Source organism: Rhinoderma darwinii, chromosome 4 (genome assembly GCF_050947455.1).
Source record: "Rhinoderma darwinii isolate aRhiDar2 chromosome 4, aRhiDar2.hap1, whole genome shotgun sequence".
Lineage (NCBI taxonomy): Eukaryota > Metazoa > Chordata > Amphibia > Anura > Rhinodermatidae > Rhinoderma > Rhinoderma darwinii.
In genome coordinates, this window is record NC_134690.1 from 283,940,703 (window position 1) to 283,963,601 (window position 22,899).

General features: G+C 40.5%; 1 protein-coding gene across 1 annotated transcript in view; it reads left to right on the forward strand.

The window, feature by feature from the left end:
- The window catches only part of PLG (plasminogen), a 107,376-nt gene that overhangs the window by 72,224 nt on the left and 12,253 nt on the right, over positions 1 to 22,899 (forward strand). The window contains exons 13-18 of the mRNA XM_075862560.1: positions 376 to 472; positions 2,586 to 2,706; positions 5,214 to 5,288; positions 7,134 to 7,274; positions 9,995 to 10,101; positions 12,011 to 12,156. Of these exons, the coding sequence (XP_075718675.1) occupies positions 376 to 472; positions 2,586 to 2,706; positions 5,214 to 5,288; positions 7,134 to 7,274; positions 9,995 to 10,101; positions 12,011 to 12,156 (687 nt within the window). The remainder of the gene's footprint in view (positions 1 to 375; positions 473 to 2,585; positions 2,707 to 5,213; positions 5,289 to 7,133; positions 7,275 to 9,994; positions 10,102 to 12,010; positions 12,157 to 22,899) is intronic.

Below are 22,899 nucleotides of genomic sequence, written 5' to 3' on the forward strand. Positions count from 1 at the left end.
AACTCAGTGCAGGGAGCCGGGCTCCTAGTATCAGAGTTATGTACGATGCTAGGAGTCCCTGCCTCTCTGCAGGACAACTGTCCCGTACTGTAATCATGTTTTCAGTACGGGACAGTAGTTCCACGGAGAGGCAGGGGCTCCTAGCATCGTACATAACTATGATGCTAGGAGCCCGGCTCCCTGCACTGTGTTCGGTCCGGTACTTGCGGCCGAAATACGTCCGTCAATTACAGACGTAATTAGTGTGTGTGCACATACCCTTATAGTGCTGTTGAAAAATGAAAGGTGTGCTGTGATTGACAACATAGACAGTTTTGTTTTGTTAGAAAGTTTTTATAAACCTCCACGTTGTGTTTTTCCCCTGCTCATATACAGTACTGCAGAAACCCGGATGGAGATATCAACGGCCCCTGGTGCTTTGTTACAACTGCTGGACCAATAAGCTGGGATTATTGTGACATTCCAACCTGTGGTAAATGTTTTTGAATCACACCAAACGAAAAAATTTCTTAATGCAATTTCGTTTTTTTAGTTGAATTCATATGTGGTTTGTTGCCAAGTTTGTATTTTTATAATAATTAAAACCTATTTAATTTTAGATAACATGCTTTAAAGAGCCATATAAAATAACAGGGGGGAAAAGACAACTATTAACATATTTACCCTACAAATCCTTGTGATAACAACTTTACTAAGGCAAAATCATTGAGTGGAAGTACAAAATTCTATTTAAATTTGTTAACATCTCTCACTACTATTTCAAGTAATCCTTCCTAGCTTCCTGATTGGATGAGGAATAACAGCATAAAATGTAAATTTACAGGAAATGTCTTAATATGGGGAGGAAGAGAAGAGGTGTATCTAAAGGCTCATGGGCCCTGATGTAAAAATTCTGCTTGGGCCACCCTCCGCGCAACCTCTCTTCACGGCAACCAGCTGCAACCTGTCCATAACTTTTACCTGCATTAATGCCCCTCTCAATGCCACCTGCACAGTATTAGTGCCCACTTTGTGCTCCATACAGAACAAGTGCCCCCTTTTGTGCCCCACAAAGTAATATTACCCCCTCACAATAATATTGCCCCCACAAAGTAATAGCTGCCCCTATGTGCTCCTGCACAGTAATAATTCACCCTTTGTTCCCCACAGTAACAGTGCCCTTTTTAGTGCTCCCACACCGTAATAACACTCACTTTGTGCTGCACATAGTAATAATCGCTACATTGTGCTCCATACTAATAACCCCCCTCTTTGCCCCCAATGAAATAAACCTCCTTTATGCCCTTCCCAACAAATTGGTACTGCAAGGTAATAGTGCCGCCCAAAGCATGGACCACTAAATCATACATCAGATTAGACATGAATTAAAAAATCAACACTGGACATTTTGTGCTGCGACACCTACAAAATTTTGGCGCTGCCCAGCAACAGGACCTTCTTTGGGCTGTAGCAGAGACCATGCCTGGTTTGGCAGCCTGTGGGGATCCAGGGTGGGCCCCCTTTCACCTCCGGACCCCCTAAAGGCCCCCTTCCCCTCTGGACCCACTGCGATCTTGATAGGGTCCGCAGTGGCGTTACAGTAATGCCACTTAGTGGGCCCCACCATGTAAGTGGGCCTGGGGCCACTACTCCATCTGCCACCTTTCTCTAGCTATGCCTCTGAGGAGCCTCCCACCTCCATAGTTTTGTAGGAATACATCAATAAGTAAACTTGCTATGATAGATATCTTAGAGATCATATTTATATTTGATTCCAGGTAACTGGTCAACCATATATCTTTATACAATAATAGTTCACTGTGACATAATATTTGATCATGACCTGTACTGGATTAACACCTCAAGAGCGATTGTCTGGTGCCTTAGATTGCACACAAGATGGACACACCTCATGTCAAGCAGAACATTGTGGTGTGCTCCTCACAATATCTAGCACCTTCTGCAGCCTTTCCCTTGACCCTTCCTAGGTGTAAAACTGTGTTTTACACAGTGAGAGCTAAATATGGTTTTGGTTTTCTGTTTCATAATCCAGCCTTTTTTCTGTGTTTTGTTGTTTTTAAACTTTGTGTCCCACTCCTCCTTACGGACAGAGGGCCTAATACATTTATTGATTCCTATTAACTACAGCTTTCCCCCTTATTTTTGTACCATATGTCAGACAAAGCAGTATAATCTTTATATTCTCATGTTCTGTTTTTCCGATGCAGTTTTGGCAATCAAATGTTGCCATATATACCACAAATTTCATGTGGCAACTCAAACTCTTATCAGGATGGTTTTCTTGTTACTGGGATGTAAGTTGCATGTGTAGTTGAGAGAGAGAGAGAGAGACAGAGAGAGAGAGAGAGAGAGAGATGTATCACCATTCTGTTGTCAAAGTTAAAGACAAATACTTGAGGGTAAAAAGTGAAGAATTGATACTACAATGTATATTTGTATATACCTCCACTTCATTTTTATTTTTTGTTTGAAGATTATTTTATTTTTACCTTTACGCACATAATAGGCTATTGCTTCCCTATACAGTATGTCATTCATTATCAAGATTATTTTACATTTTGTCTGACTATAATTTATCCCTTCAGCCTCAACAGAAATTGAATGTGGAAAACCAAAGAAACAGAAGAAAAAGTGCTTTGGAAGAATCGTAGGTGGGTGTGAAGCAGCTCCTTATTCTTGGCCATGGCAGATCAGCCTTCGTACCAGGTATGTCCCTATGTTTATAGTTTATTTTACAGAACAGATTCAGATGACTTGTAATTCCATGACTCCCAAAACGAAGCCCCACTGGGCCGTACCGCGTAGCGGGGTAGCAGCTGGCCAACAAGGTACAAAACAATGTCTATAGCTCAGAACGGGTACCTGAGGCAATGTAGACAGTAGCGGAAGCACGACTTGACTTTATCAGCAGGTGACACCGTGGATGCAGCGGAAGACACAACTTGACTTTATCAGCAGGTACGATAGCATGGGATATAGGCAGCAGGAACGGGTAATACTGGGACCTAGGAAACACTGGGAGACCATTTGCAAGACAAACTTAGGTAAACAACAACGCTCAGGCGAGGAACAAGTGGGCAGAGCCCCTTATTATAGTCCAGCAGCCATTTGGGCTATTTATTGATGGGTGACAGATGGACGCATACTGGCACTTTAAGGCCGTGCACGCGCGGGTGCCCTGCGGGAAACAGTCCGAGGACCCAGAAGTGAGTGCCGGCGTCTCCCTGGAGGGAGCTGATGCCACGAAGACAGATGTCCATGGCTGGGGCCGTCAGAGGGTAAGTCTGAACGACGGCCCCCGGCCATAGACGTTACAATTTGTTTAATCAAAAATGAAACATTTGTAAGTAAATACTGAGTCTACAACAATTTGAACTCACTAAATGTAGTTTTATGTTTAGGCAGCGATCAGACTGGCGTTCTACTTCCATTTCTGATTAATCCAATTGTTTCTAACAGTGGCGTAGCTATAGGGGTCGCAACGAGGCGTTGCCACACAACGCTGATCACGCTGGTCCTGCTTCTAACTATATATGCGTCCTCAGGACACAGATACAGTTCAGTGCTGGAGCCTTGCTCTAGCATTCACTGTACCACGAGCCGCTAGGCGCAGGCAGGCGCGATGTAGTGACGTCATTGCGCCTTTCTGCGCCAAGTCACTCACAGCGCAGTGCAGAGGAGAAGGATCTCCTCCACCCATCGTGAGAACGGGGATAGGTAAGTAATTACGTTATTATTTTTCTATTAGGCATTATACTGAGTATAGGAGCTACAGCATTATACTATATGGGGGCATTATACTGTATAGGACAGTTAAGGGGGGCATTATACTGTATGGGACAGCTATTGGGGGCATTATACTGTGTGGGGCAGTATGTTGTATGTGGCAGCTATAGAGGGCATTATACTGTATGGGGGCATTATACTATATGGGGCAGCTATGGGGGCATTATACTGTATGGGGGCATTATACTGTATGGAACAGCTATGGGGGCATTATACTGTATGGGGCAGCTATGGGAGGCATTATACTGTATGTGGCAGCTATGGAGAGCATTATACTGTATGGGGAATATTATACTGTATGGGACAGCTTTGGGGGGCATTATACTGTATGTGTCAGCTATGGGGGGCATTATATTGAATGGGGGCATTATACTGTAATGGAGATTATACTGTATGGGGCAGATATGGGTGGCAATTTACTGTGGAGGCAGCTATGAGCGCATTATACTGTGGGGCAGCTATGGGGGCATTATACTGTGGGGGCAGCTATTGGGTGCATTATACTGTGGGGGGCAGCTATGGGGGCATAATAGTGTTTGTGGGCAGCTATGGTGGCATTATACTGTGTGGGGGCAGCTATGGGGGGGCATTATACTGTGGGGCAGCTATGGGGGCCATTATACTGTGTGTGGGCAGCTATGGGGAGCATTATACTGTGTGGGGCAGCTATGGGGCATTACACTGTGTGGGGGCAGTTATGGGGCATTATACTGTGTGGGGGCAGCTACGGGGAGCATTATACTGTGGAGGCATTCATGGGGTCTGTCATGCAAGTAGGCTGGGCATAGGCGTGTGCAGGGGTCTGTTGGTGTTGGGGAGGGATAGGGGGTCCCAAGCTGAATTCCAGGTCCATGAGCCTTTAGCTACGCCCCTGCTGTGTAACAGTTAAAAATTAAAGACTGATGGATCCAATTGACAAAAGTGGGATCCAACAGGTGTCTACTTTTATTTACTTGGCAGTAGACTGCATTATTCTGTCAAAAAAATAGCCACCAGAACAGAACCTAACTGACATCAACTGAATAGCACAAATATACTATTGAAATCAATGGTGACTTAGAGGAAACTTTTCCCTACGTTTTTCTGTAAGAGTGATGGATAAATGTAGAGAAAAATGGCAGTGTGAATGGAGCCACTGCAGAAGGAGTTTAGGCTTACCTCTTGTAGGTACAGGTTAATTTCACTCTATTTTTGGACTGGTGAGACTGTGTGTCTTACCAGTCCAAATACAGGGTATGAATCTAGCCTGTATTATTATATGCTCACTTATTTTGTATCTGCTATGTTTGTCTATCTGACAGCAGAGATCTAGACAATGCAGATGAATTAAGAAACAAATAACACTTTATTGACATAAAACTTGATAACGCTTTAATAATATTGTTTTATATTTAAATTGTTCATCACCTATGACTACTATTTTCCAGTTTTAATTTGCACTTCTGTGGTGGAACATTGATCGATCGCCAATGGGTTCTTACTGCTGCACATTGCTTGGAACGGTATGTTTCACACATAATAGATCAAATAAAGAAAACAATATATCTATATATACAGTATATATATTTTCCGATATACAGTCATATATTTTCTCAATTATACTTTTTTGTTAACCTGATCAGTTGTGCTGAATACACTAATATATACCTGAAATCATTCAGAGAATGTTGACAAATTTGTCAAAATATACTATATATCTATACATAGATAAAAATATAAGCATACATTTGTAAACCTACTGCTTATGCCAGTTAGAATTTTTGTAACTTGTACTCTAATGAAATTTAAAAATAAATCATTTAAAGAGGTTCAAATCTAAAGGGTATGGCCAACCTTGTAACCAATTTTTTTATTGCTCAAATGCACCCAAAATAAAGTAACTTTGCAAAGTCTTGATTAGAAATAGTGTAATGTTTTATGTCTGCAGCTCCTATGCAGTTATATTTGCTTCCATTATTTTCTGTAAGATGGTATCCATGTCTATGCATCTGATTCTCAAATGGAACCTGTCACCAGCATTTCACCTATTAAACCAGCAATACCTGGTGGTAGTGGGTGAAAAATCATTTCTATATAACCTATAATTATCTTCTAAGTAGGCTCTGTAGCTTTAATATTCAGTTTTTTAGCGTACTCTTGCTGTATGTTAATGAGCATAAAAGAGTCATATCTTCATTTGAAAAGAGTCATATCTTCATTCCTCAAGCCTTTCCGAGTTAACCCCGCCTTCTTAGTTTCGATTGACAGCTCCTCGCCTCCCCCCAGCACACACGAAATCCCACGCATGCGCATCGATGTCCTGTTCTGGTGCATTATAGTGGTGCATGCGCAGTAACTAGATTTAAAGCTCGGACGAAGCAGGGAAGGCTGTCGGACCATACATAATGGGCTAATGCACGATATCTCAGACTAAATCATTCGGCATTTAGGGAAGGCCAGTTTTTGCGGTGGGCGGGCATAAGAAGAGGAACGAACGAGACTGCCGGATTATTACCATAAAAGGTGCAAAATGTTTACATACCGTTATTTACGGTCAGAGGAGGAGTTTAGGAGAGGGGATAACGTCAATGAACTTTTGACAGCAGCGGCCAGCGATGGGTGAGTAGAGGTTAGTAGGTGAAATGCTGGTGACAGGTTCCCTTTAAGCATCTGATGCGGAACCTCATTGAGGAGTTATATGATTCAACACGGAGTAACTCTGGGCCTAAATTGCAGTGCTTGAGCCCTTATGCTTATGGAGTAGTCACAGGTGTTTATTTTATTAATCTACTATATATTGGATGTTTGCCATAAGACATTTAATTGAAAATCTCTGTAAAATCAATTTAAATTAAAGTATAGTAGATTCAAGAATTTTGATTTATTTTTCAGTCTTAGTTCACACGAGCATGTTCGGTCCGTAAAATACGGACCATATGTCGGCCGCATTTCCCGGACCGAACACACTTCAGGGAGCCGGGCTCCTAGCATAATAGTTATCTAAGACGCTAGGAGTCCCTGCCTTGCTGCGGGAAAACTGTCCCGTACTAAAAACATGATACGGGGCAGTTGTCCCGCAGCGAGGCAGGGACTCCTAGCGTCATACATAACTATGATCCTAGGAGCCAGGCTCCCTGAAGTGTGTTCATTCCGGGAAATTTCGGCCAACATACGGTCCGTAAAATACATGCTCGTGTGAACCCAGCCTTAAAAGAAAGCATGCTTGCGCTTTCAATAAAGAAAATAATAATAGGGTTATCATCTTCTAAATATAATTTGTAATGGAATTTTACAAAAGTACAATTTACTAAAACAAACTTGTTTTTATACATTAGTGTCTATGGTGTTTCTCTTGTTTTGGTAAACAGGTCAACCCGACCATCATCCTATAAGATACAACTTGGCATTCACAAGGAAAAAAGCACTGAACCTTCCAAGCAAATTAGAGACGTTGAAAAGTTATTTTTGGAACCAACAAAAGCAGATATTGCTTTACTGAAACTGAAGAGGTAACTGTTATTCACACATGTAAAAGATGTGTGTAAATGTTTAGTGTAATGTAAAGGCACAGTCACACGTGGAGTAAAAATACGCCACAAAGTACGCAACAGAAATTCCGCAGATTTACTGTTGCAGATTTTGCAGTGAATTAGATGTGTATTTGTTGTTGCGAATTTCAGTGCAAAATTTCATGATGAAATTCTGTATCCAAAATCTGCAACACATTCAGAAAACGCTGTAGAGAGTATTTTGAACCATGTATTTGTTGCACATTTCATTTTTTCCCATAGGAATACCTGGTGTAAATTTCTGCAGCGGATTTTTCCGCAATGAAAATAACACCACGTGTGACTGCACCCTAAGGCCCTGTTCAGACCGAATTTTTTGCAGGCAGAAAATTCTGCCTGGAAAAATCAGCTCCGTTTTTTTCTTAAGTGGTTTTGCACCACAGGCGTTTTTTGGGTAATTTTTACCTCCTTTCTTCAACAGGGAAACGAAAAAAACGCAAACGGTTTTTGCCATAAAACGCAACAAAAAACGCCACAGCCATTTGAAAAGTTTTTTTCCGTCTCCCATTGATTTCAATGGGGTTTTTGAGACGGAAAACACATTAAGATAGGACATGTCGCTTCTTTTTCCCGCAAGCGTTTTTTTTTCCGGCCGTTTCCTGCCACGGTTTTTGCCGCGGTTTCTGCGGCAGAATACTTTGTGTGAACAGGGCCTTACTGAGCAAATCTTCGCCTTGTAACCTGCGCAGATTGTTTGCTCGTTTGTTGGCTTAATGCTGCCATGTTTACACAGGGCAATGATTGGTAACGAGCATTCCTACGAGCAATCGTTCGCCAGATCATTGGCCCATGTAGGTTGGTCTAAAGTGTAGTTAACAGGATGAAGTTATGTATATACTTTTATGATTAACAGCTTGCTATATACATTTGCCTGGTGTTTTTTTTATATTTGCGTTTTTAAACTGTACCTGATGCTGTACCGATTAATTTCTCTATATTTTTTATATGGTTTGGAGCTCAGTTTAAAAATATACGATACATTTTAAATCTACCTAGGTAGAAAAAAAAATTATGGGTACACTTTTAAGCATTCAGTGGTTTTAGAAGCTGTGTGCATTGCAGGTCTATAGATATTAGTTACTGTATATTTAAAAGCAAGGAAGCAAAATGAGCTGCATGCATCCTCATATCTGTATACCACTCTGTGGAATGCTAATATTAATAAAGCTTTTGACAGTCCCTAGATTTTAGAAGAGTCCCTTGAAAAAACGCTAAACACAAAGTGTTCCACTTACTGAACCCCAGTGATTAGCTGTAATTTGTGGGGAATTCTGGCAGTGTTTCATTTCCTTGCAGTGCCACCACAGGGTGAAATTAAGCATTACACAATGCCCATTCAAATCAATGCATTGTCTGTGTAATGCAGGCACTCCAGAGCGATAGACACTCTTTGTAATCGTTCTCCACCCTAGCCAAGAGATAAGGATCCCCCTCAATTACTCCAAATTCCCTAATAAGGTATATTAAAATGTGTGGGCAATCCCTTTAACTGAATAAATGCCTGCTGAATGTACAGCCTTTTATTAGTCTATCATCATAGATGTGGTTACATATTAATTTACTATATCGGCTTGTCTCCTTATAAAACGCAAACCGTTATTCAAAATAATGCCCTTTCAAGATGCATCACTCTAAGTTGAGCATGTACATGTGAACCCAGTCCTGGTCCAATAGGAATATGTATGGCTTCTCCAGGGAAATATAAAAAGAACCACTGATCCTTTCCTTTTTTCATAGAAAAGGGTATAATAGAGTTTACAATGCTTGCACATACTATAGGAGGAGTGAAGGAAATGATAGGCACATAGTGGAGTAGAAAAGATGCTCTAGAATGTACTATACAGCATATACATATGATTATGAGTTGCTAACATGCATATGTATGTTCTCTATCACTATGCTCAACTGTCCAGACCCCATAGTTAACATACGCTTTCAACAAGAACCTTTGAAATAAACAGTATTCAGATTTGTAAATTTTGTACCAAGCCTAACATAAAAAAGCCCTTGGTCTGCAATTTAATATTTTCAACAGTAATAAGCTTTGAGCAACAACGGTATGAGGTTTAAACCAACTGTAAATACATTTAAGGGGTTCAATCCTAAATACAGTTACCAATTAAAACTCACAGTTTGGATAGCCATGTTTGTTTACAGGCTATGGGAAGCATACATAAGGGCCCATTCACATCAGCGTTGCCTTTCCATCCATCTGTTCTGTTCAAACTTTCCATCAGGGGAACGAAGAGCCAAACATAAACTATCGCTTCCGTTTGCATTACAATTGATTTCAATGGTATTTTTTTTCTTACAGTTGGTTTTAGTTTGCCTAGTCGACTACGCTCTTGTATCTGTGAGAAAAATGAAAATTTAGCGGAACGGAGGCAAACTGAAAACAACTAAAAGAAAAAAACCACTATTGAAATCAATTATAATGCAAACGGAAGCGATAGTTTCCGTATGGCTTTGTGTTCATCTGTTTCTCCTGCAGGTGCAATCCATAAGACCAGTGTTTAGAAATAGAATATTAACATAAAAAAAACTAAATACAGACCAGACATGCTCATTCTTTAAAATATATTTACAAGGTATAGAAAAAGGGTATAGAACCCAAACTTACTCTATGGGAACCATAAATCTCACTGCCATTTTTTCTACAGTCCAGCTGTAATAACAGATGAAGTTCTCCCAGCTTGCTTACCGTCTTATAGTTATGTGGTACCAGATAAATCTGAATGTCATGTAACAGGATGGGGAGAAACTCAAGGTAAATATACTGCAGTTATTTATCATAGTTGCGCATACCTCCCAACTTTCAAGTATCACAAAGAGGGAAAAACAGCATTTTTTTGCCCTTTTAAGTCACTCCTCTAACCCGGCTCAATACCCACCCATACACACCAGGTTCAGTATTATGCTCCCATAGTGCCTCCCCACAGTATAATGCCCCCATAGAAACCCAACACAGTATAATGCCACCATAGCTGCCCCCACACAGTATAATGTCCCATAGTTGCCCCCACACAGTATAATACCCCATAGTGCCCCTACACAGTATAATGCAAAACAGCTTCCCCCGCACAGTATAATGCCCACATACATAATAATGCCCCCCTAGATGCGCCCATATAGTATAAAGCCAACACAGATGCCTCCATACAGTATAATGTGCACACAGATGCCCCCATACAGTATAATGCCCCATAACTGTCCCCATAGAGCATAATTCCCCCATAGCTACCCCATACAGTATAATGACCCGATAGCTGCCTCCATACAGTATAATGTCCACACAGATCCCCCATACAGTATAAACCTCCATAGTGCCACAATGCCCTTGTAGATAGTGCCACAGTACCCACTGTAGATAGTGCCCATATAGATGGTGCCAGTGCCCACATACCACCACAGTACCCACATAGTGCTACAGTGCCCACATAGTGCCACAGTGCCCACTGTAGATAGTGCCACAGTGCCCACATAGTGCCAGTGCCCACATAGTGCCACAGTGCCTACCTATTAAGTGCCAGTGCCCAAATAGTGCCACAGTGTCCATGTAGATGGTGACCATATAGTGCCACAGTGCCCATATAGATAGTGCCACACCCCCTTGAAAATAGCGTTACCCTGCCTGTAGATAGCGCTAACCCCCTGTAGATAGCTCCATTGGGGCTCCCTCTAGGAGCGGAATCCCCAGCAAGAGCACTCCACTCCAGAAGGAGCCCCTGACGTCACTGTCCATATATTTATAGTGACACCAGGGACTTCTCCAGGAGCAGAATCCCCGGCCAGGTTGTCGGCAACGCTCTGGCCTGGAATTCCGCTTCAGGAAGAGCCGCTGACGTAACTATCCAAGAAGCGGAATCCCCAGCCAGAGTATTGCCGACGCTCCGGCCTGGGATTCTGATCCTGGCATGAGCCCCTGACGTCACTACAATGATGTCAGGGGCTCTCTCTAGGAGCAGTATGCCCGGCCAGAGTGTTGGCAATGCGGTGCCTGGGGATTCCACTCCTGGAGGGGCCCCTGACGTTACTGTCTATATATGGAGTGATGTCAGGGGCTCCCTCTAGGTGCGAAATCCCCGGCAAGAGTGTCGGGTTCTTTCAAGACAGAAGTCCCCGGCCAGAAAGCTTGCATTGCTCTGGCCCGGACTCTATAATTGAATGCTGAAGCAGGGAGCTGACAGCATTGAATTCAACTGTATCTGCCTCCTGAGGACGCAGATACAGTTGAAAACGGGACATACCACTGGCCGCCCGGGACAGTGGGACACCGCCCGGAATCCAGGACGGTTGGGAGGTATGTAGTTGAGCACTAGTCAATTATCATTCAAAGGTTTGCTGCTTTCATTATTTACTTCATTGCTTTATAGTAGTATAATATCATAGCTATTATAAAAGTGCAGATATTCCTCATTTATATTGTAGGGCTCTTTGGTTTCTTTATATCCACTTCCCTATAACTTTCATGTCTACTGTGCTTTCAGTGCAAAAACTAGCGCTCCATATCTTGCACTGGTGGCAGCTGAGCACTGGTAAACAGCTACATATAGATCTGACTGATGGGTTCTGTCTCGTGTATTGGATTTCCTAAAAATTACCTAGAAAATTCCAATAACTAAAAAAATGGTATGCTCTAAATGTAAATACTAACAATGTATGCATCCTACTACCAGGCACTGGTAAAGAAGGCGTTCTCAAAGAAGCTAGTTTCCCTGTGATTGAAAACAAAGCATGTAACAGCCCTGAATACCTCGATGGTAGAGTTTCAAGCCGGGAGCTGTGTGCGGGAAATATCCAGGGTGGAGTGGACAGCTGTCAGGTATTAAACTTTGTTTGTTTATGAAACTTTTCGGGTTTAAGTTTACACGTGGCAGATTTGTTGCAGAAATCCATGAATATGCTGCAGAAGATATATGCCCCTTTTAGATATATGGAATACATTTTTCAGTCACAAAAATGTCTGCAACAAATCTGCAGCGTGTGACCATACCACTAACCCTCTGTCTTGTGGTATACCTCGAGTTCAGAAAAGTAACTACACCCTGTGTCTGAGTTATATTTAAAGGCCATGTACACCTTTGGAAGCAAGTAACGAATTTTTGTAATTAAATCATTGTGTTATGTGTTTTTAAGTAACTTTCAGATTTTTTTTTTTACGTTTTACGATACAGCTTCTATATATACAGGATACATAGAAGCTGTATTGTAAAAAGTTAAAAAAAAATTTTAAATAAAAGTCAATATGAAAGTTGCTTATATGAACATAATACTGTCTTAGGCCAGAATCACACACAGAGTTTGATGCAGTTTTTGTGCCATTATTTGGTTATGTTTTTTTAACCAAAGCAAGACGTGGATTCAAAAGAAAGGAAAGTATAAAGAAAAGACTGATGCATCTCCTTTCTTTTGTGTCCACTTCTGTTTTTGGCTAAAATCAAACTAACAAACAAACAAACAAACAAACAAACAAACAAACAAACAAACAAACAACTAAGACAAAAACTGCATCAAAACTGTGTGTGTGATACTGGCCTCAACCAAATGTTAGACAACTTTCACCTGGACAACTTTGGGGTCTTTTTTTTCTTCTCTTTCTTTAATGAAATATGAAATGCATTTATTTTGTGTTAAAAAAAACTTTTGTAATTTCAAAAAATGCACCAATTAACTTCTGCAACTTCTATGTTTCACAGTACATAGAAGCTGCAGCTGAATCCGTCAGTTAGCTACTCTGATGACTCAGCCTGCAGCGGCTGTTGTCTGCTCCTTAGTGATCTACTAAGCTCACGTCTGATTGAGTCAAAGTGGAGTCACCTTGACTTGATCAGAACTGAGCGTAGAAGATTGCTCAGGTGCACACAGGCGCCGCTGCAGACCGAGCCATCATAGCATATAACAGATGGATTCGGCTATGATTCTGGATTCTGCAGCTTCTATGTACTGTGATAAATAGGCGTTGCAGAGGTAAAACAGTGCATTTTCTCGTTAATATCCTTTGAGGACACAGCCCCATGGGTATAGGCCCTTGCCACTAGGAGGTGACACTATGTAGGAGTCTTGGCTCCGACAAGGCACTGAATTTCTCTCTCCATCGGTCACCTAACTTGTTTTCTCTGCATCCGCAGACTGAGTGCCAGTAATCCCACTATATGTAAAGGTTACTAATGAGGTGACCTTGTGTAAACGCGAAGACTTCAGAGGGGGAGTTGGTTATTTCTCATTGCCGCTCCCCCTTCTATAACATTTAGGGTCCTAGCATTTGATAGGTTGTGCGCTGCTCTAGTCCTTGGGTTTTTCCAAGCCTAGGATGCAATCTCCCCTTTTTTGCTCTTCCCCCTGCCTGCCACATGTTGGGTTTTGACCTACCGCCGCCCTCTGTGTCATAATTTGATTGGAAGTAGGTTTTCTTGATGCAGGGTGGAGATTTAAAGACGGCTGTGATCTCCTGGACCCGGCACCATTTTCAAACAATGTAAGGAATTGATTTCTGCTGTTCAGTTTATTTTTTTAACCCCTTAATGACCAGCCTATTTTAGACCTTAATGACCAAGCCATTTTTTACGTTTTTCCATCGTCGCATTCCAAGAGCTATAACCTTTTTATTTTTGCGTCGACATAGCTGTATAAGGGCTTGTTTTTTTGCGGGAAAAGTTGTACTTTTTAATAGCACCATTTTGGGGGACATATTATTTATTGATTAACTTTTATTAACTTTTTTTTGGGGGGGGAATAGCAAAAAAACCTCAAATTTCGCCACTCTTTTTCGCGTCTTAAATCAACGGCGTTTACCGTGTGGTATAAATAACACAATAAGTTTATTCAGCGGGTTGTTACGATTGCAACGATACCAAATTTATATAGATTTTGTATGTTTTACTACTTTACACAGTAAAAACGCTTTTTTTTCAAAATGATTTGTTTTTGTGTCTCCATATTTGAAGAGCCGTAACGTTTTTATTTTTTTGCCGATGCGGTCGTATGAGGGCTTTTTTTTTGCGGGAAGACTTGTAGTTTTTATTGGTACCATTTTTGAGTAGATGAGACTTTTTGATCACTTTTTATCACAAGTCAGGATTCACAGAAAACAGCAATTTTTCCATAGTTTTTTATTACATTTTTTACAGCGTTCACCGTGCGGGTTAAATAATGTAACACATTTATAGTCGGGGTCGTTACGGACGCGGCAATACCAAATATATGTAACTTTTTTACTTTATTTTGTTTTTTTAATAGTAAAGCATTTTGTAAGGGGAAAAGCTGGGTTTTTAATTTTTTTACACATTTTTTTTAAAATTAACTTTATTAAACTTTTTTTAAACTTTTTTACTAGTCCCACTAGGGGACTTTAATATGCGATTCTCCGATCGCTATTGTAATACACTGCAATACTTTTGTATTGCAGTGTATTACTGCCTGTCCGTTTAAAATGGACAGGCATCTGCTAGGTCATGCCTCTGGCATGATCTAGCAGGTATTCGCTCCAGGCAGACCTGGGGGCCTTTATTAGGCCCCCGGCTGCCATTGGAGAAACAGACACTCGGCGATCGTATCGCCGGGTGTCGGTGGGATGAGAGGGAGCTCCCTCCCTCTCTCCAAAACCACTCAGATGCGGTGCACGCTATTGCGCACCGCATCTGAAGGGTTAAACAGGTGAGATCGATACTAATATCGATCTCACCCGGCAGAGCAGGGACGCTCCCAGCCCTCAGCTGCCTCTAGCAGCTGAGAGCAGGGAGATTTGACGCTCCCTGCTCTGTTTACTTTATCCTGATGCAGTGCCGTAAAAAGGCGTATGCATCAGAATAAAGCCCGTTAGTGGCCGCCGTTAAAAAGCGTATTGGCGGTCACTAACGGGTTAAACCAACTTCTCCTGCTTTCGTCTACAGGGGTACACAGCTCCAGGGGTTTCGTAGGCCAGCTTTTGGCTGTATTATTATTTTTGTGCAACTTCCCCAGGTGTTCACATTCCCTCAGACATTTCTGTTTATTTTCTTGGGAAGATTCTACCAGGCAGCCTATACAGGTGGGCATGGCTACATTTCTAATAGGTTTCTAATATAAGGCTTTCATTCTGCCCACAGTGCTTGCAATCCAGTACTCCAGAGGGCTTCAGTGTTTGGGGTGTTTGCTTTCCCAAATTGCGACAGGGCTTAGGGGCCCTTGTTCCCCTCCTTTGGACAACACTCACGGTTGATCCTATAGGAGGCAGAAGACAGGTCCCATTCCTCATCAGGCTCTTTTCAGGGATCTCCTATTAGAGTTTTCAATGGTGATATTGCTTCCAAAATGTATCAGTCTCTTTCCTCGTATGCATCCTCTGACTCAGATTCAGTCAGAACAGGAATCACAGTTGACAGCTGCCATGCAGGTGTTAATACATGCTGTCAAAGACACCTTTCCTGTAAAGGATGACCCCCCTCTCGCCTTCTCAGGAAGAGACAACCTTACAAAGTCAGTGGCGCCAGAAGCTTTTTGTCTTTGAAACCATAGAGAATTTGAGGAGATTCTACCTAAGGAGAGGAAACATCATGGCAAAATTCTAGCGTAACTATTCTGTTTCCTCTTCAAAAAGACTTGATCGCAAAATGGTCTTTTTCCTGGCGACTCTCCAGGCAACTCTCTGGACTATAAGAGATACAGAGAAAATGGGAGGGGAGAATAAAATTAAATAAATAAAAACTAAAGAAAACATCTAAACATATCAATAGCATATACATATTGCTAATTCCAAGTCAGATAAGGATAGGAGTATGGGAGGGGAGGGGGAGGTGGCGAGAATGTATTAGGACGGGGAAAAGTGGCGGAGAAAACAGACTTACTATGTCACGAGAGGTTGGAAGTCGACATAAAAGAAGAATAGGGGGGATTGCGAGGTGGAGGGGGGATGGAGCCCCGAGGGGGAAGGGGTCTCTTGTGCTATAATATAGATATGTAACCATATGCTATATAACAAAGAATGAGATCTGAGCTTAATATAATATCTTGGAATGTGAAGGGGATCAGTACTCCAGCTTTTTTGAGACATCTTAACAAATTAGGTATGCATATAGCGCTTTTGCAAGAAACACACCTTTCCCAGAATGAAAATTAATAGAATGTGGGTGGGTCAGGTTTTTGGATCCACTTCTATAGTGAAAAAAGCTGGAGTGCTCATGCTCATCCACAAAAATCTTAAATGTCAATTACCCCTTACATGCCGACAATCTGTAGATTCACGTCCTTTTCGCAATATACAGATCTCTGTTCCAGCCGGCATAGCGCTGTGAAAAGCACTCAGACGCCGGCTGTGTCAGTGTCCCCGGCTCCCCAGCAACCTGTTCTCTGACAGCCGAACCGATTGGTTCGGCTACAGAGAATATGATCACCGTTATTAACTGCTTCCTTTCCGCCCACAGTAAATTCACGTCGGCGCTTGCTGGGCTCTGTGCAGCGCCGACATTATTTCACAGTGGGTGTTAAAAGCGCGATCCGGGTGGATCTCGCTGTTAACGCCTGCCTCTGGTCCCGGAAACATGACCGGGACCTGATTGGTTCAGGTCCTGATCATGTGATCGCAGGGAAACTTTGTTGTAGCAACAAACTGGAAAGTTTGTTGCTACAACAAACTTTCCCGGGGACCGATTGCGGGTGCTGCCGTCGGTTGCATGGCAAAACCGGAGGCCATACAACGGCATCCGGTCTGCCATTCATGGAAGCCTATGAGGACCAGCTGGTCCTCATAGGCTTCCTGTCAGTGTGACTGTCAACGTCACACTGACAGTTTATAACACGTTACACTTTCTAGGTAGTGTAATGTGTAATAGCAGTCATCAGTGCTGCAGGTCTTCAAGTAAAACAAGTAAAAAAAAAAAGTAATAAAAATGTTTTACAAGAGTGTAAAAACAAGTTATAAGTTACAAAAACAAAAAATGCTTTTTTTCCTATTATAAGACTTATATTATAGGAAAAAAAAAAAACTGTTAAAAAAGTACACATATTTGGTATCACCGCGTTCGTAACGACCCCAACTATAAAACTATAATATTATTTTTCCCGCACGGTCAACACCACAAAAAATAATTAAAAAACAATACTAGCATCACTATTTTTTTGGTCATCACCCCTCCCAAAATATAGAATAAAAAGTGATAAAACATTTGCATGTACCCCAAAATAATACCAATAAAAACTACAACTCGTCCCACAAAAAACAAGCCTTTACACAGCTGTTTTGACTGAAAAATAAAAAAATTATGGCTCCCAGAATATGGTGACACAAAAAAGAAATAATTTTATAGAAAAATAATTTTATTGCGCAAACGCCACAAAACATAAAAAAAACTATATACATATGGTATCGCTGTAATCGTACCGACCTGCAGAATAAAGAAAAATGTCATTTATAACGCACAGTGATTACTGTAAAAAAAAGGACAAAAAACATTGTCAAAATGTATGTTTTTTTTGTCATTTTGCTTGCAAAAAAATAGAATAAAAAGTGATTAAAAAAATCACATGTACCCTAAAATGGTACCAATGAAAACTACAGATTGTACATATGCCCCCTCATTATAAACTAAAATACCAGCAAAACCCCAAACAGAACTATTACCAAGCAAAATCTGCGCTCCAAAAGCCAAATGGTGCTCCTTCCCTTCTGAGCTCTGCCGTGGGTTCAAACAGCAGTTTATCACCACATATGGGGTATTGCCGTAGTCGTGAGAATTAGCTTTACAAAATTCTTTATTCCTTGTAAAAATGATTTTTTTTTATATTTTTTCCGAAAAAAAGTAGATTTTCATTTTCACAGACATATTCCAATAAATATAGCAAAAGACCTGTCGGGTCAGGATGCTAACTATACCCCTAGATAAATTCCTTGAGGTGTGTAGTTTCCAAAACCACTTTTGGGGTGTTTTGGCACCACAAGACCTCTTCAAACCTGACATGGTGCCTAAAATATATTCTAAAAAAAGGAGACCCCAAAATCCTCTAGGTGCTCCTTTGCTTCTCACGCCAGTGCTTCAGTCCATTACCACACTTGGATATTTCTAAAAACTGCAGAATCTGGGCAATAAATATTGAGTTCCATTTCTCTGGTAAAACCTTCTGTGTTACAGAAAAAAATGTATTACAAATGAATTTCGCAAAAAAAAAATCAAATTTGTAAATTTCACCTCTACTTTGCTTTAATTCCTGTGAAATGCCTAAAGGGTTGATAACGCTATAGGGAAAAAGGGAACAAAGCGCACATAGTGCATGAGCCTGTAAAATATGAGGACAATTGGATAAAAGTGGTCAATTATGCTGACCTGATGTTGTTATGCTAGGAGCATAACATCCCATGATGCGTGTCCAAGTTATACTTAGGTTAGACAGTTGCAGCCCAAATTCCGGTTCGAAGATTAATAAAAATCCACTATGTAGATCCAGGAGATAGGGGGATAAAAAATGGAATATCCGAAGGCGCAGCTGTACTGAAAATTGCTTTTATTTGTACAACAACATACTTTGAGGGGTGCAGTTTTTAAAATGGGGTGATTTATGGGGTCTATCGAGTACATAAGGCCCTCAAAGCCACTTCTGACCTGAACTGGTCCTTGACAAAATAACCTTTTGACATTTTCTTGAAAATGTAAATTGCTGCTAAAGTTCTAAGCCTTGTAACGTCCTAGAAAAATAAAATAATGTTCAAAAAACAATGCAAATATAAAGTAGACATATGGGGTATGTTAATTAGCAACATTTTTGTGTGGTATTACTATCTGTTTTACAAGTAGATTACATTTAAAATTAGAAAAATTATAATAAATAATACATTTTGGTGTTTTTCACAAATAAGCTATGAATTTATTGACCACATTATTCCACCAATATAAAGTACAATATGTCATGAGAAAACAATCTCTGAATCGCTTGGATAGGCAAAAGCATTCGACTTATTAACACATATAATGACACGTCAGATTTGAAAAAATGGGGCTGGTCATTGAGGCATCGATGACCCTTGGTCCTGAAAGGGTTAATGTCATAATGGAGAAATGAGTAGGGCAGAATGGCCAGAGTGGTGTTGAAGTTTGAGAAAAAGTAACTATGCATTTATAGTGTCTATGCCCCAAACACTAATCAAAAGGAGTTCTTGGCCAAACTTGGTCTAAGAGCAATGGAGTAAATACACCCCTTTAGGGTAATTGGTGGAGATTTTAATAAAGTGATAAACTACAGTAACTACAGTAACGTTAAAACCAAGCACACCATTGTTTTTCTTGTGAAATTCTCGATAAGTTTGTTTTGTCACATGACCCTCTTCCCATTGAAAAAACTAAAGTTGGATACAAAATGGCCGACTTCAAAATGGCCACCATGTCAACACCCAGCTTGAAAAGTTTCCCCCCTCCCATATACTAATGTGCCACAAACAGGAAGTTAATATCACCAACCATTCCCATTTTATTTAGGTGTATCCATATAAATGGCCCACCCGGTATATGGAAAATAGGACAGGGCAAAGTAAAGATAGATATCAGAATGATGTGGGGGACTTATTAAGCTTAACAAATATGGTCAATGCATGGTGACTGATGAATCAGACCAAAAGGCAGTATACCTTTTATTCCCCTGTTCATGGATCTATGTCTAGAATAGATTATTTACTTACTACTGACAATTTATTAAATGCCACTGTACAAGCTATGATACATGACAGAGTGATCTCGGATCACTCTCCAATCAGTATATCTCTGAATGGTATTGTATGTGAAATATATCAAACCTACACTTGGAGATTCCCTACGCAGTTGATAAAGGACACTCTGTTCGTGGAAACGGCGCAGAAGGGATGGGCACAGAATGCTATAGAAAATGGAGAAGCGCGGAGGGATCCAGTATTATTTTGGGAAGCAGCTAAAGCTGTGTTAAGGGGACAAATAATATCTTATACTAGAGGATATCGAGAAAAAAAAATTAAAGAAAGATATTGGCAGGAAAGTGAAAGCTATAGAATAGCCTATAATAAATACAAAAAACATCCATCGGAGGAAAATAGAGATTAAATTATTAGAACCCAGGAAGTCAACAATATCTGGCTGCAAAAAATTCTGGTAGTTTGCTGTAATCAGAAGAAGGCCAAACTTTTCAGATTTGGCAACAAATCTGGAAAGCTACTTTCAAATTTCTCTAAATCATTTAACGATAATGATAATAAGAATATACATGCCATCAAGGATCAAAGCGGTAATAAATGCACCAAAGTTAAAAATATTAATCGGGTATTTTCTGAGTATTATAAAGACATGTATAAGTGAGAACAAAAGAATATAGATCCGAACAATAAATACTTGAAAGATATAGATATCCATACCTTAACAGAAGAACAGCAAACTGAACTTAATAGGCCCATAACGATAGATGAAATAGTCAGGGTCATTGTACAATCAAGCAGAAATAAAGCCAGAGTTCCAGATGGGTATGGCAGTGAATTTTTCTAATTATTAAAAGAAGATACTAAGATTGATCTGGGTGAGCTGTTTAATGATATTATGCAAAAAAAAAAAAAAAAATAGAAGTATGCCATCTAGTGAAACAGCTTACATTAAGGTGTTTTTGAAAAAAAGGGAAAGATCCACACTTACCCGGGTCTTATAGACCTATTTCCTTGATTAATCAAGACATAACATTTGTGAGTAAAATCTTAGCGGATAGATTGGCTGAAATCATGCCAAGTCTAATCACAACAAACCATATTGGACTTATCAAAGGAAGGACAAGAGTAAAAAGTATTAGAAAGGTCCTGGCAGTGATGGATTGGACCAATATGAGTGCAAATGAAGGCACAGAACTGGCCATACTCATGGTCGACACAGAAAAGGCTTTCGACTAGGTCCAATCGTCATGGCTGTTTGCAGTGTTAAATAGAATGAGTTTTGGTGGTTATTTTGTTGACTTTTTGAAAGGGTTGTATAGGCAACCGAAAGCTAGAGTAGTAATTGCTGAAGAAATATCTGAAGCAATTGAGCTGGAGAGAGGGACGAGACAGGGACGTCCCTTGTCCCCTCTTCTATTCAATCCTTCAATTGAACCCCTATCAGGTTCATAGAAAATCAAATATTAAATAGAGGCATAAAAATGAATCAACAGGGGGTCAAAGTTAGTTTGCTCTCTGATGATCTTCTGATTTTCCTGTCACATCCTAGAAACTCCATTTTAAATGTTCTGGAAATGTTGGAGGACTTCGATATCTGATCTGGATATAAGATATATACAGGGTGGGCCATTTATATGGATACACCTAAATAAAATGGGAATGGTTGGTGATATTAACTTCCTGTTTGTGGCACATTAGTATATGGGAGGGGGGAAACTTTTCAAGCTGGATGTTGACCATGGCGGCCATTTTGAAGTTGGCCATTTTGTATCCAACTTTAGTTTTTTCAATGGGAAGAGGGTCATGTGACACATCAAACTTATCGAGAATTTCACAAGAAAAACAATGGTGTGCTTGGTTTTAACGTTACTTTATTCTTTCATGAGTTATTTACAAGTTATGGGTGACATTATGGGTGTCAGGTCCGAGCATTCCTAGATGAACAGTTTCCTGGAAAGTGGATTGGTCATCGTGGGCAGGTTGAATGGCCCCCTAGGTCTCCTGATCTGACCCCCTTAGACTTTTATCTTTGGGGTCATCTGAAGGCAATTGTCTATGCTGTGAAGATACGAGATGTGCAGCAACTGAAACTACGGATACTGGAAGCCTGTGCTAGTATTTCTTCTGCAGTGTTGCAATCAGTGTGTGAAGAGTGGGAGAAAAGGGTTGCATTGACAATCCAACACAATGGGCAGCACTTTGAACACATTTTATAAGTGGTCAGAAACTTGTAAATAACTAATGAAAGAATTAAGTAACGTTAAAACCAAGCACACCATTGTTTTTCTTGTGAAATTCTCGATAAGTTTGATGTGTCACATGACCCTCTTCCCATTGAAAAAACTAAAGTTGGATACAAAATGGCCGACTTAAAAATGGCCGCCATGGTCAACACCCAGCTTGAAAAGTTTCCCCCCTCCCATATACTAATGTGCCACAAACAGGAAGTTAATATCACCAACCATTCCCATTTTATTTAGGTGTATCCATATAAATGGCCCACCCTGTAGATCAAAATGTGTGATATTCATCTTAAGAAATATGGGAGACAGAAGTTGAGTATGCAACCTGAAAATTAAAATAGCCAAGCAGAAATTTACATACCTAGGTATAGAAATGGCACGCTCAAAACAGGAGATCTACGATCATAACATTGCGGCGGGGGGGGGGGGGGGAATAGAGAAGATCAGAAAAGAACTAACATAAATGGAAAGATCTTCCAATCTCGTTATTTGGGAGAATACAACTTATAAAGATGGTAAGCTTTACACACCTGCTGTTTCCCATGCAAACACTTATGTTAATAATAAAATCGAAAGACATTCTCCAAACTGAAAAATATTTTAAAAAATTTATATGGAAAATTAAAAGACCATGGATGGCACTTAGAAGGTTGATGACCAGAGGAAGGGGAGGACTGGGCTTCCCGGATGTAAATAA